Source organism: Eubalaena glacialis, chromosome 17 (genome assembly GCF_028564815.1).
Source record: "Eubalaena glacialis isolate mEubGla1 chromosome 17, mEubGla1.1.hap2.+ XY, whole genome shotgun sequence".
Classification (NCBI taxonomy): domain Eukaryota; kingdom Metazoa; phylum Chordata; class Mammalia; order Artiodactyla; family Balaenidae; genus Eubalaena; species Eubalaena glacialis.
In genome coordinates this window covers 46,582,609-46,595,429 of record NC_083732.1, presented here as the reverse complement: position 1 = coordinate 46,595,429, position 12,821 = coordinate 46,582,609, and the positions used below count along the sequence as shown (strand labels likewise).

Below are 12,821 nucleotides of genomic sequence, written 5' to 3'. Positions count from 1 at the left end.
CATCCTTTTGAAACATAAAATGTTTTGTTCAATGTTCTCAACTTTATATATGCCAGAATCACCCGGGAGCTTGTTCAATACAGATAGGAATTCACCTTGCAGATTCTGATTTGGTAGATTTGGGTGGCCCTGGATATCTGTTTTGATGAAACCGGGTGAACTTTTGAAAGGAAAGATTTATTATAAAGATAAGCCAAGGATGTTTGAATCTTATATAATCTATAAAAATAAACTCACAGGAATATTATGCTTACCAGGGATAAGGCTCGTGATGAAAACACTGAGTTTCTTTACGTTTAAATGGAATTTTCCAACTTGGAGTCGGGATTCTGTTGATCTTATGCTGGTCAGAGCCTCTAATTAGACAATAAATATATCTGCCTGGCTTACCAAAAAATTAGAATTGAACAAATTATGACTAAATAAATATAGTTTTATACCAAAGAAGGAAACTTTCAAAATGTGAAGCCCAGGGTTGGGAGCTGGAATGCGGAACATTCCAATAGGTGGGAATCATGAAAATGGTCCCTGTCTGTGAAAAGATGAAGAAAAACGAAAGTACTGCAGTCACGTTAAACCAATGAGGGTAGACATGCAGAAGCGTGTGTCGAACTTGGAATGATGGTGTGTGAGTGGACCGGCCTCGCTGAGGCAGGTCGGGGACTGGCTCGCTCTCTTACTTCTAGTTGATGTGCTTCTAGCACATACCACTATCACACTCTATAAATCTAACTCTCAATTTAAAAGTTCCTGATTTAATCAGCAGGAAATTTCTGGCTAAGCCTTTGTGCTGTGCCTTCTGCTAAAATGTACTGTGGGGTCAGCACTTCGCTTTGGATGTGTCCTAAAGGCGTCTCACATTTTAGAAGTTTCATGAATCAAAACCAGGGTTCAAAACCCTGCTCTGCTTGCAGTTGTTGGCCCTGAAATGATACACATTGATGAAATGACTTCCTCCTTTGGTTAAGGAGACAGCCGACAAGAAAAGCAGGCAGATAGGGTTTACTGGAATGGAAGCAGGTCGGAGTCAGAAATTGTAGAAACATCAGGGAGAATGAGAACAGTAAGTGTTTACGTTGTACTGACCGTCCTGTTCTAAGCACTTACCCCTCATACAACACTATGGGGGTAGGTACTGTTATTGACCGTATTTGATGTATGAAGAAACCAAGGTACTGAGAAGTAACTTGCCCATGATCACACAGTTACAAATTGTTCAGGCTACAGAGGTCAAAATTTTCTCCACGATACCACAGCAAATAACATTTGTACAGCTCTGTACAATTTTCTAAGAATACATGTCAGATCCTCATAAAGTCACGTTTTACAGCTGAAGAAATGAGCCTTAGAAAACTTAACGAACATGCCTAAGTCAGTGTTGAGCAATTAAAGGTGTGGGCTCTAGAGTCAGATCCCCTGGGTTGGAAGCCTCTCTACCACTATGTGACCTTGGGCAAGTCACACAACTTCTCTGAACCTGTCTTCTCATCTGTAAATGTACACCATTGTTGTTTTGAAGTAAGTATATAAAATATTAGCACATAGTTCTTATTATTATCAAGACTTTCTAAGCAGAAAATGAAACTAGGTCTGAATTGTAAATTCTTGTTTAAAGAAAAGGAAATATCCTTTCTTATTGAGAGGAGAATGAGAAAGCAGATACCATATTTCAATGATTCAATTCCTTAGGTGGAGCCTCCTTAAGCTCCACGGCGCAATTGCACCTGACCCTCATGGATGTGAACGACAACCCGCCGCGGCTGGCCAAGGAGTACACAGGCTTGTTCTTCTGCTATCCCCCTAAAGCACCTGAAAGTCTCATTTTCGAGGCCACTGATGATGATCAGCAGTCATTTCGGGGTCGACACTTTACATTTTCCCTTGGCAGTGAAAGCTTACAAAAAGACTGGGAAGTTTCCAAAATCAATGGTGAGTTGTCAAAAGAACATCGAGAAAAACACTGATGGGCGATGGAATGAGTTTTTATTTGCCTTGGTATGCATGCAGCACTCAACACAGAGCTTTCTTCCACGCTCCAGGAAGGAAGTTCATGCTGTGGAAACTTGCACAGGCAAGCTCTCCGGAGGGTTGAAAGCCCCCGGCGTTTGGAGGAAAGAAAGATTTTTAATACACAACCTCTCTCTTAGTGTACATGAATAGTTGGACAATCAGAGCAGCACTGCAAAATTTCCAGCGGCAGCTGAGAAACAGGTTTCATCATGATTTTAAAAAAAATAAATTTATTTATTTTATTTATTTTTATTTTTGGCTGTGTTGGGTTTTCCTTGCTGCGCGGGCTTTCTCTAGTTGCGGCGAGCGGGGGCTACTCTTGGTTGCGGCGCGCGGGTTTCTCATTGCGGTGGCTTCTCTTGTTGCCGAGCATGGGCTCTAGGCATGAGGGCTTCAGTAGTTGTGGTGCACGGGCTCAGTAGTTGTGGCACGTGGGCTCTAGAGTGCAGGCTCAGTAGTGTGGCACATGGGCTTAGTTGCTCCACGGCATGTGGGATCTTCCCGGACCAGGGCTCGAACCCGTGTCCCCTGCATTGGCAGGTGGATTCTTAACCACTGCACACTAGGGAAACCCGCTCATCATGATTTTCAAAAAGAGCTTTATTGAAATGTAATTGACTTACAATTAACAGCACATATTTAAAGCATACAATTTTATAAAAATCAATATATGTATATACCATTGAAGCCATCAGCACAATCAGATAAGAACAGTTCCACCACCCCCAAAGTTTTATTCATGCTCTGCTGCAATCCCTATTTTCCACCCCACACTGTCCATCCCTCATCCCCAGGTAATCACTGATCTGCTTCCTGTCACTATAGATTCGTTTGCATTTTCAAGAATTTGATCTAAATAAAATAAGAGCATGTACTCTTTTTTTGTTTGGCGAATATCACTTAGTATACTTATTTGGGGATTTCACCATGTTGTTGCATATATCAACACTTCACTCCTTTATATTGTAGAGTAGTATTGCATTGTATGACTATATCATGATTTATTATTCATTAACATATTGATTATTACTTAAATTGCTTCCAATTTTTGCTATTTCAAATAAAGCTGCTATGAACATTTGTGAACAAGTGCTTTGTAGGAGCTATGCTTTCATTTTTCTTGGTTAAATACCTACAAGTCATCATGTGGTAGCTATACAGTCCAATTTTTAAGAGAATATCAAATTGCTTCCCGAATAGTCTGTAACATTTTACATTCCCACCAGTGAATGAGAATTCTAGTTGCTTAGTATTCTTCCCAATGCTTGCTATGCTCAGTCTTTTTAATTTTAGCCATTGTAGTGAGAGTGTAGTATTTCATTATGGTTTTAATTTATATTTTCTTAATGACTAATGGTGTTGAACATCTTTTCATATGCTTATTTGCCATCCATATATCTTCACTGGTATAGTGTCTGGTCAAATATTGTGCCTGCTTAAAATATTTAGCAGTTTGACTTCCGTTGTTGCGTCGTAAACATTCTTTATATAGTCTAGATTCAAGTTCTTTGTCAGATATATGTTTATAAATATTTTTTCCCAGGCCATGGCTTATGTTTTTATTTTGTAACAGTGCCTTTTGAAGAGCAAATTAAAATTTTTTGATGACATCTGGTTTACTGATTTTTTTCTTCTATAATCTGTGACTATTTTGGGTATTAAGAAATTTTTGCCAAGGTCACTAAATTTTTCTAATTTTTTTTCTCTCAGAGGTCTTATAGTTTTAGCTTTTACAGTTACGGCTATCTAATTGTTTAAACACTATTGAATTGTCTTGGCAGCTTTGTCAAAAATCAAGTGACCACATATATATGAGTCTATTTCTGGACTTTCTTTTTTGTTTCACTGATCTCTTTGTCTTTATAGCAATACTCTAATGTTTTGATTACTGCAGCTCAATAATAGGACTTGAAATCAGGTAGTGTAAATGTCCTTGCTTTGTTCTTTTTCAAAACATTTATTTTGCATTTCTATATAAATTTTAGAATTGAACTTGTCTATTTCTACCCAAAAAACCTATGCAGATTGTGATTGAGATTGTGTGAATCTATAGCTGAATTTGGGGGAGAATTTACATCTGAACAAAATTGAATTTTCCAATCCATGAATATGATTATGTCTCCACTTATTTAGGTCCTCGTTACTTTCTCTGAGCAATGTGTTTTAATTTTCAATGTATAGTTCTTATAGAATTTCCCCTAAGCATTTCATATGTTTATGCTATTTTAAATATTTAAAAATTTAAAATTTTTAAGTAATTCCAGGATGTGGAAATATAATTGATGATTTTTGTATATTGATCTTGTAGCCTATAACATTGCTGACCTCACTTGTAAGTTCTCTCTCCCTCTTTTTCTTACATTTTCATAGATTTTCTACATAGACAGTCATGTTGTCTGTGAATTATGTTTTATTTCCTTTCCAGTCTGGATGGCTTTTATATCTTTAGCTTGCTTTCTTAGCGGCTAAAATCTTCAGGACAATATTGAATGAAGGTAGTGAGAGCAGAAACAACTTAGCTTGTTCCTGATCTTAGGGAGAAGGCATTCATAGTCTTTCACCATTAAGTATAAAGTTAGCTATAGGTTTTTTGTAGATGCCCTTTATCAGACTAAGGACTTTATATTCTATTCTTAACTTGCTGAGAGGTGTTTTTTGGTTTTTTTAAATTAGGAATGGGTGCTAAAAATTTCAGGGTTTTTTTCTGCATCTATTGAGATGATTGTATGGTTGATTTGGGGTTTTGGTTGTTGTTGTTTTTGTCTGTTAATTGGAGAAGTATATCAATCAACTTTTGGATGTTAATTCAATCTTCTCTTCCTGGGATAAAGCTTACTTGGTGGTGAAATATTAGCATTTTTATATGCGGTTGGATTTTATCTGCTAAAATTTTAAGGATATTTCTATCTATATTCATAAGGGATATTGGTCTGTATTTTTCTCTTCTTGCAGTGTCTTCGTCTGATTTTGGTATCAGAGTAGTGCTGGCTTCATAGAATGAGTTAGGAAGGGTTCTACCTCTTCAATTACCTGGAAGTTTGTGTAAAATTGTTTTTTATTTCTTCCTTAATGTTTGATAGAATTCACCAGTGAAGGTTTCTGGCCCAAAGTTTTCTACAGTAGGACTCAGTGCCTACTGTAGTCCTTACCCTCTTTCAACTGGTGTCCTTACCATAAGTTAACTACAAATTCAATTTCTTTAATAGATATAGGGCTATTCAAGTTATAGATTTATTTTTGGTTGAGCTTGTTAGTTTGTATCTTTCAAATAATTTCTCTATTTCATTTGATTTGTCTAATTTATTGGCACAAAGTTATTCATAATGTTATTTTATTATTCTTTTAATATCTGCAGAATATGTAGTGATATCACCTCATTCCGATATTGGAAAATTTTGCCTCTTTTTTGGTCCTGATCAAGCTGGCTAGAGGTTATTAATTTTGTTGATATATTCTCAATGAACCAGCTTTTGGTTTCATTGATTTTGCTCTATTTTTTTGTTTTGTATTTCATTGTTCAGATCTTTGTTATTTCCTTTATTATTCTTATGTTGTATTTAGCTTGTTCTTCTGGTTCTATTTTTATTTAGATGGAAGCTGAGACAATTGAGAACTTTTTCTTTGTTAACACAGGCATTTGGTGCTATAAATTTATCTCTTAGTGTCATGTTAGCTGTATTCTATAAAGTTTGATATGTTTTCATTTTCATTCAGTTCAAAATACTTTCTAATTTCCCTTTAGATTTCTCCTGTGACACATGGGTTATTTAGAAGTGGGCTATTTAGTTCTCATATATGTGGGGATTTCCCACATATTCCTGGTTACTGATTTCTAATTTAATTCTGTAGTGAACAGAGAACATTTGACTGGAATATTTTTAAACTTATTGAGACTTTTTTCTTTGAGTACTTTAAAGATATTTCTCCATTGTGTTCTGGATTGTATTGTTTCTTCTTCGTTCCTTTGAATGTCATGTGTCTTTTTTCTCTGGATGTCTTTAAGATTTTCTTTTTCACTAGTTTTAAGTAATTTGAGTATTATGTGCCTTGGTGTAGTTTTGTTCGTTTTTCTTTTTCCTAAGATTTGTCTGTCTTCTTGGATCTGAGGATTTAGACTTTTCATCAAATTTGGAAAAAAGTTAGCAGTTATTTTTTCAAATATGTTTTCTCTTTCTAATTCAGTGTTTGCGGTCACTATATAGAACATAACTACCATGAGTAATGACAACCTACTATATTTAGTATTCATTTCTACAGAGAAGTCATGAATTGAGAACTTGAAGGATGCTTTAGCATCCTTTTTGACATTATGGAGGGTACCTGTGGAGTGGTGATACTTTTGGTAGTTTAACTCATACTTATATCTAACCATTTCCCAGTCAACTTTAGTATTATATGATACAGAGATGAGCTTTATTCCTGCTCATCCAGGGGCCTACAGTTGTGTTTTCATGTCAGTCATTTTTTCCCTATTCTGACAGGAACTCATGCCAGCCTCTCCACCAAGCACACGGACTTTGAGGAGAGAGTTTACCACATCCCAGTCCGCATCAATGATGGTGGTCGGCCACCCTTGGAAGGGACTGTCTCTTTACCAGGTAGATATTTTGCTGCAGGCAACTTGGGATAATGTCTGTCAATATGGTAGTTTGTAGGAATTCTTGTCTTTGATATGGGATTCTGCAATTGTTCGCTCGAAAATTTATCTACGAAATATTGTTCTGTTTTTCAGTTACTTTCTGCAAGTGTGTGGAAGATAGTTGTTTCCAACCAGCAGGTCACATGCCTGGGATACCCACTGTGGGCGTGACAGTTGGTGTACTCCTTACCACCTTTTTGGTCATTGGTGAGTATAATTTCTCAGATTCAAGGATTTCTGTTCTGGGCCTTGGAAACATAAGCTCACATCAGGGTCTGACTTCATGGACTGGTCTGGGGCTCCTCAAATGGCAATCTATGCAATAACCAAGAATATAGATCACCAGTAAACCATATCCAACTTTCCTGATTGGGAACTACTGCTTTAGTACCACCCTCTACCTATCACTTCCTTGCTGGTTAGTTTGGGAAATACAACATAAGAGGCTTTAAAGAATAAATTAATGTATTTTATGCCTAGTTACCAAGCTTTCATGATGAAAGAGAAAGAAATGCAGTAGCTGTGCCTCTGCTGTGTGTCAGGCACTGTGCTTGGTGGGGAACACAGTGACAGACATACACAGATCCTTCACTCACAGAGCTTATGGTCTAGTCTGCCATTGTTGGAATAGGTAGAAGCTAGCCTTCCAGTGGAGATGCTGGCATACCTGAAATTTTGCAGAACTCCCCTTTTTATGTTTCGTGACTGTGGGCCTTGATTCTTTATTATCTCAGAATAATCCCACTGCATCACAGGCCATGCTAGACAGCAGAGTTCCCTGTCTTCTTTTTTGTAAACAGCTCAGTGCCTACTGTAGTCCTTACCCTCTTTCAACTGATGTCCTCACCACAAGTTAAGTATTAGAAGTAGATACTTCTTCTGCCCATTTTTTAATTGAGTTGTTTGTTTTTTTGCTGTTGAGCTCCATGAGCTACTTGTATTTCACCAAAGAAGACATATAGGTGGCCAAGAGGCACATGAAAAGATGCTCAAAATCACTAATTATTAGAGAAATGCAAATCAAAACTACAATGAGGTATCACCTCACACGGGTCAGAATGGCCATCATCAAAAAATCTACAAACAATGAATGCTGGAAAGGGTGTGGTGAAAAGGGAACCCTCCTGCACTGTTGGTGGAAATGTAAATTGATACAACCACTATGGAGAACAGTATGGAGGTTCCTTAAAAAACTAAAAATAGAACTACCATATGACCCAGCAATCCCACTACTGGGCATATACCCTGAGAAAACCATAATTCAAAAAGAGACATGTACCCCAATATTCATTGCAGCACTATTTACAATAGCCAGGACATGGAAGCAACCTAAGTGTCCATCAACAGATGAATGGATAAAGAAGATGTGGCACATATATACAATGGAATATTACTCAGCCATGAAAAGAAACGAAATTGAGTTATTTGTAGTGAGGTGGGTGGACCTAGAGTCTGTCATACAGAGTGAAGTAAGTCAGAAAGAGAAAAACAAAACTGTATGCTAATGTCTGTCATACAGAGTGAAGTAAGTCAGAAAGAGAAAAACAAATACTGTATGCTAACGTATATATACATATGGAATCTAAAAAAAAAAAAAAAGGTACTGATGAACCTAGTGGCAGGGCAGGAATAAAGACGTAGACATAGAGGATAGACTTGAGGACACAGGGTGGGGAGGGGGAAGCTGGGGTGAAGTGAGAGTAGCATCAACGTATGTACACTACCAAATGTAAAATAGATAGCTAGTGGGATGCAGCAGCATAGCACAGGGAGATCAGCTCGGTGCTTTGCGACAACCTAGAGGGATGGGATAGGGAGGGTGGGAGGGAGGCTCAAGAGGGAGGGGATATGGGGATATATGTATGCATATGGCTGATTCATTTTGTTGTACAACAGAAACTAACACAGCATTGGGAAGCAATTATACTCCAAAAAAGATGTATTAAAAATAAAAAGTAGATACTTCATCAATTCACCTGTGTAAAGGGGTTTATACAGTTCCACATCCTTTCTCTTTTAAAGGAAGAGCTGGGATTATTCTAAGTCTTCTTAATTGCTCTCTTGGCATCTGGTCTTTTCTGCTGCCATCCAATCTACCACATTGGACTCTGATTCACATCTCTAAAAGGGATCTCATTTCCTTATACCCTTCCATTCGAATTCCTCATTATTATGACATAGAAGGGCCTTTGTGACATGACCATTATGCATCCTAATATTGCATGGTGACCATCATTTCTCTTTGAGAACCAGTTTGGTGCACACCTTTTATACTAATTGAGCTGGCTTTTGAGGTTTACTCACTTATCAAACTCCCCTCTACCTCTATGCCTTTTCTTATTCTATTTGTCCTCTCATCTTGGAAGGATTTTTGAGTTTATATGCCATGGTTTTCTAACATGACCATTTACTCTCATAATTTTACCACAAGTTAAAGATTGGATGAGTTTGGTGATCTAAAGATAGAAGTAATAGGATCTTGTAGTTTCATATCCTTACTTTTTTCAAAATAGGAGGGTTGGGAATATTGCAAGATTCTTAACGGGCTTCTGAGCAACCAGTCTTTTTTGCCATGATTCCTCTTGTAAACTTAGTGACAGGTTAATTTCTTAAAAACAACTTACTTTTCCAGATAAGTCTCTGATTTATAGTATACATTTAGTGCTAAAATGCACAATGTAATTTTGTAGGAGGTCAGAGATTGGGGAAACCAGAGAGGTTAGGTAGTCTACTCAAGCTGGAACGATGAGGAAGACGGCAAAGAAAATGTAATACTTGATGTGGACATGGTGAAAGTAGGCTTTAGGTAGGTGAATTGGTCTAAGAACAGCTTTCTGGTTTTTCTCATTGGACTACTTCCTCTAGGGAAGAGGAAGAAGAACTGGAATCAACATTTATTGACTGTGTCTGAAGTTCAGGAATTCTGTCCGATGCTCATACACTTAGTCTTCAGGGTAGTGCGGGCATTAGGTCCTATATTCCTTGATAGAGACCCAGCGATAGCCACCAGCTTCGATATGACTTGGGACTTGTTACATACTTACTGACAACAAGATAAGTGGTAAGCTTACTTATCTAAGAAAGCCCATGCCTAGAATCCCTTAATCACCAGGACAATGAAACTTTGTTGAACCACAAACAAAAATGAAATTATATGAGTCATTTTTTCCTATGTGGGTGCTACTTTATAAATGAATGTGACAGTACATTTTAAGACTCCATCTATTTGACTCTGAATTTTCTCTTTTAGGTATAATTTTAGCAGTTGTGTTTTTCCAGATAAAGAAGAATAAAGGCCAACGTAATGTTGAAAGTGCTCAGGCATCTGAAGTCAAGCCTCTGAGAAACTGAATATGAAAAGGAATGTTTGAGTCTATGTACCAAGTGCTATTTCAGTAACACAACCATTTAATCCCATAATTTTGCTTTTCATCCAACATGTGCACTATAATTTTTTACGATATACCCTCTTGCCCTTTACTATTTTATTACTCTTAGATATTTCATGTGCTATAGACATTAGAGATATTTTCCATTTTCTCATGACACTTTTCCACCCTGCAAAAGCCTTAGCTATTTATCCAAACACAAAAATGTATGTGCTTTTCCCTCTTAGGGAAAGAGGGGCTGATGAAATACTCTGTGCATTTTTTCGTCATCAAGAGATCTATCAGTCATCCATCACAGCGCATCCTGGATTCCATTTATGCTTTTTCTAATTCCATCCCGTGTCTCCTTCCTCCATATCTCCTTTGGTATTTCACTAATTTTAAAACATTTGTTGGAGGAAAGAACAAAGCTAAGTCTCAGGAAAAACGTTAAAGCGCAGACCTGTCCCTTAGTTTGAACGGAAACTCTTTGTTGTTATTAGCCTCCTTTAGCCCCACGTGGCTTATGTTGCTTTTCCTTGGAGGATTTTGCACTTGGGAACAGCATGAACCCACTGCAGACCATGCAGAGGCCTGCTTCATAAACCCTGGTGCCAACACCAGCTGCTAACCGTGTTTACTCACTACCTACCATGCTCGCATGCTGCGCATGTTTTCTTTATGTGTATATTAATAAAGTTTCGGTTATTATATATTTAACAGTAGAGGAAGATAAGGAAGCACAAAAGATGTAGTGACAAAAATCAAGAATAAACATTGGCTTTGGTTTTGTTTCTTGGATCTCTTTGTCTCTGCTTCCTGGTTCTCTGCATTTGTTGAGGGAAGGACTAGATAACAATGGTTATCTGTCATTTATCAAAATTGCCTCCCATGTAGAATTAACCCATAAAGAGGGGGTCCACAATGAAATAAAAATTCCCTGTGCTCATGACTGTGGATTGGGGTGTTCAAGGCAGATACACTAGGAATTTTAAAATTTTAAATAAGAAAACCTTAGAGATTTGGAAGCATTTCGAGGCCCTGGAGCTGTTTTCTGGCTCCTTATTCAAGGCTTGAAAGCATTTAACATTACACAGCCTCTCAGAATTTTCAAGAATTTTTGGGAAAACAACTTGTATCTGAAAAGGTGCTCCTACAATGATGGCTGAAGCAGGCCATGGAGTTCTGTTTTTCATAAATAATCCTCTTTGTGGGCTTTTATTATATTTTTTAAAGACAAAAAAGTAAAACAAAAGAAAATATCCAAACTCTATTTCTAAGACCTCAGTATTACTTTCTTGTATTGATATAATGTTATCCCGTGCTTCAGGATGATATTGAGCTCTTTCACCTGTTTTTTTTCCACACAAGGCTCATCGGAAATCTCATAATGGTGAGGTTCTCTCTTGTCTCACCATACGCTGAAAGACAAAACAAGAAAACAAAAATCTAAGAGCACCAACAGCAAATTATACTGCAACCTAAGGAATGGTTTAACTTTCTCAGCAACTTCTATAGGTATTTTCTTGTGTGTTTTTGACCAAGAGTGACTGTGATATGACATTTAGTTCACTTAAAATTGCATCATTGCTAGCCCTGCTTATTTTCCGGAAATCACTTTATCATTCCTGAAAGACTGAGGCAGTCCCAAGGCAGGTCTGCTCAGAGGGCTCAGGGATGCCTCCTGCCTCAGTTCAGGGTTGTTCTCTCTGGACCAACTTGTATCACCTAATAATAGACTGATCACACATAACCTTCTTGTCTAAAATCACTGATTAGTATTCACATTTCTTGTGCTGTTCTTCCTCTGGGTGGGCCTTCCCTCTAAACCTTCTCTTCCTTCCACGACCAGATCCCACCCATTCCTAAAGGCTTAAAGACCAACTTACATACTGGTCCCTTTGGGAAGCCTTGTCTTAGGAAACTACAGGGTACCAGGCCACTACCTCATCTAAACTTCTATACTGTGGTGAGGAAAATTCTAGGATCTATTCCCTCTTCTGGTAAAGATAGTTCCATTTCCACTGAAAAACATCTTCCCCTCCCCTTCACCTGGCTCTTCCACACCTAGTCTGTATGGTTTGAGTAGAGTCAACTTCCTGTTTTCCCCCATCTTCCCATCTCTCACTTCTAGAATTTTGTTGAAACTCTTAGAAAATAGCTCTCTTTAAGTGGAATTTGCTAAACTAGTAGAAAATAAACTCAGAGCATTCTAGTTACCACAAAAGGTAAGCCTACCCCAGAACAAGGACCACAGACACTTGAGAGAAGATTCTGAAGATGTTGAGTGCCTGGATCCAGCTGTGTCTGAAGGCAACCTTGCCCTGGACTTTCCTATCCTGTGAGCCAGTACACTCCTTATTACTTAAAGCTCAATATATTTCTGCCCTTGCAACCAGGAGTGCATATTTGTGCCTTGCTTATGGACCTTATGTTCTACAGTTAGAGCCCATTTGATCCCCCCAACTAGTCTGGGACTTCTTGGAATCCTTTCAATGTCTCTATGACAAGTCTTGGCTCATAGTGGCTCCTTTATAAGTTTTTGAAGAATGAATACATGAAATAGCTGATTCATGTAGGCCACTTATGCTGTTGTCGTCTTAGAGCCACCCACTTGACAAAACTGAAACTAATCCTCTCTCTGTTTTTAGTTACAGTATCCTCAAAGAGGCCTTAAACTCCCACTTCACTACACTCCGTTTCCCTACATACAAACTCTGATGCTCCGTTCAAACATCCTCAGAGCTGAATGCAGTGGTGAATGAGGCTGTGAGTGACAAAGCCCTCAAGAATTTCTGGATGGT

General features: G+C 37.9%; 1 protein-coding gene across 7 annotated transcripts in view; it reads left to right on the top strand.

Annotated features, from left to right (window-relative positions):
* Positions 1 to 10,000, top strand: part of CDH17 (cadherin 17) — a 71,886-nt gene extending 61,886 nt beyond the window's left edge. For 4 of the 7 annotated variants that reach the window (XM_061171629.1, XM_061171628.1, XM_061171626.1 and 1 more), the window contains 4 exons: positions 1,690 to 1,929; positions 6,492 to 6,608; positions 6,743 to 6,856; positions 9,900 to 10,000. In XM_061171629.1, the coding sequence (XP_061027612.1) occupies positions 1,690 to 1,929; positions 6,492 to 6,608; positions 6,743 to 6,856; positions 9,900 to 10,000 (572 nt within the window). The remainder of the gene's footprint in view (positions 1 to 1,689; positions 1,930 to 6,491; positions 6,609 to 6,742; positions 6,857 to 9,899) is intronic. The other 3 variants (XM_061171631.1, XM_061171627.1, XM_061171630.1) reach the window with 3 other exon arrangements.
* The last annotated feature ends 2,821 nt before the right edge of the window (positions 10,001 to 12,821 follow it).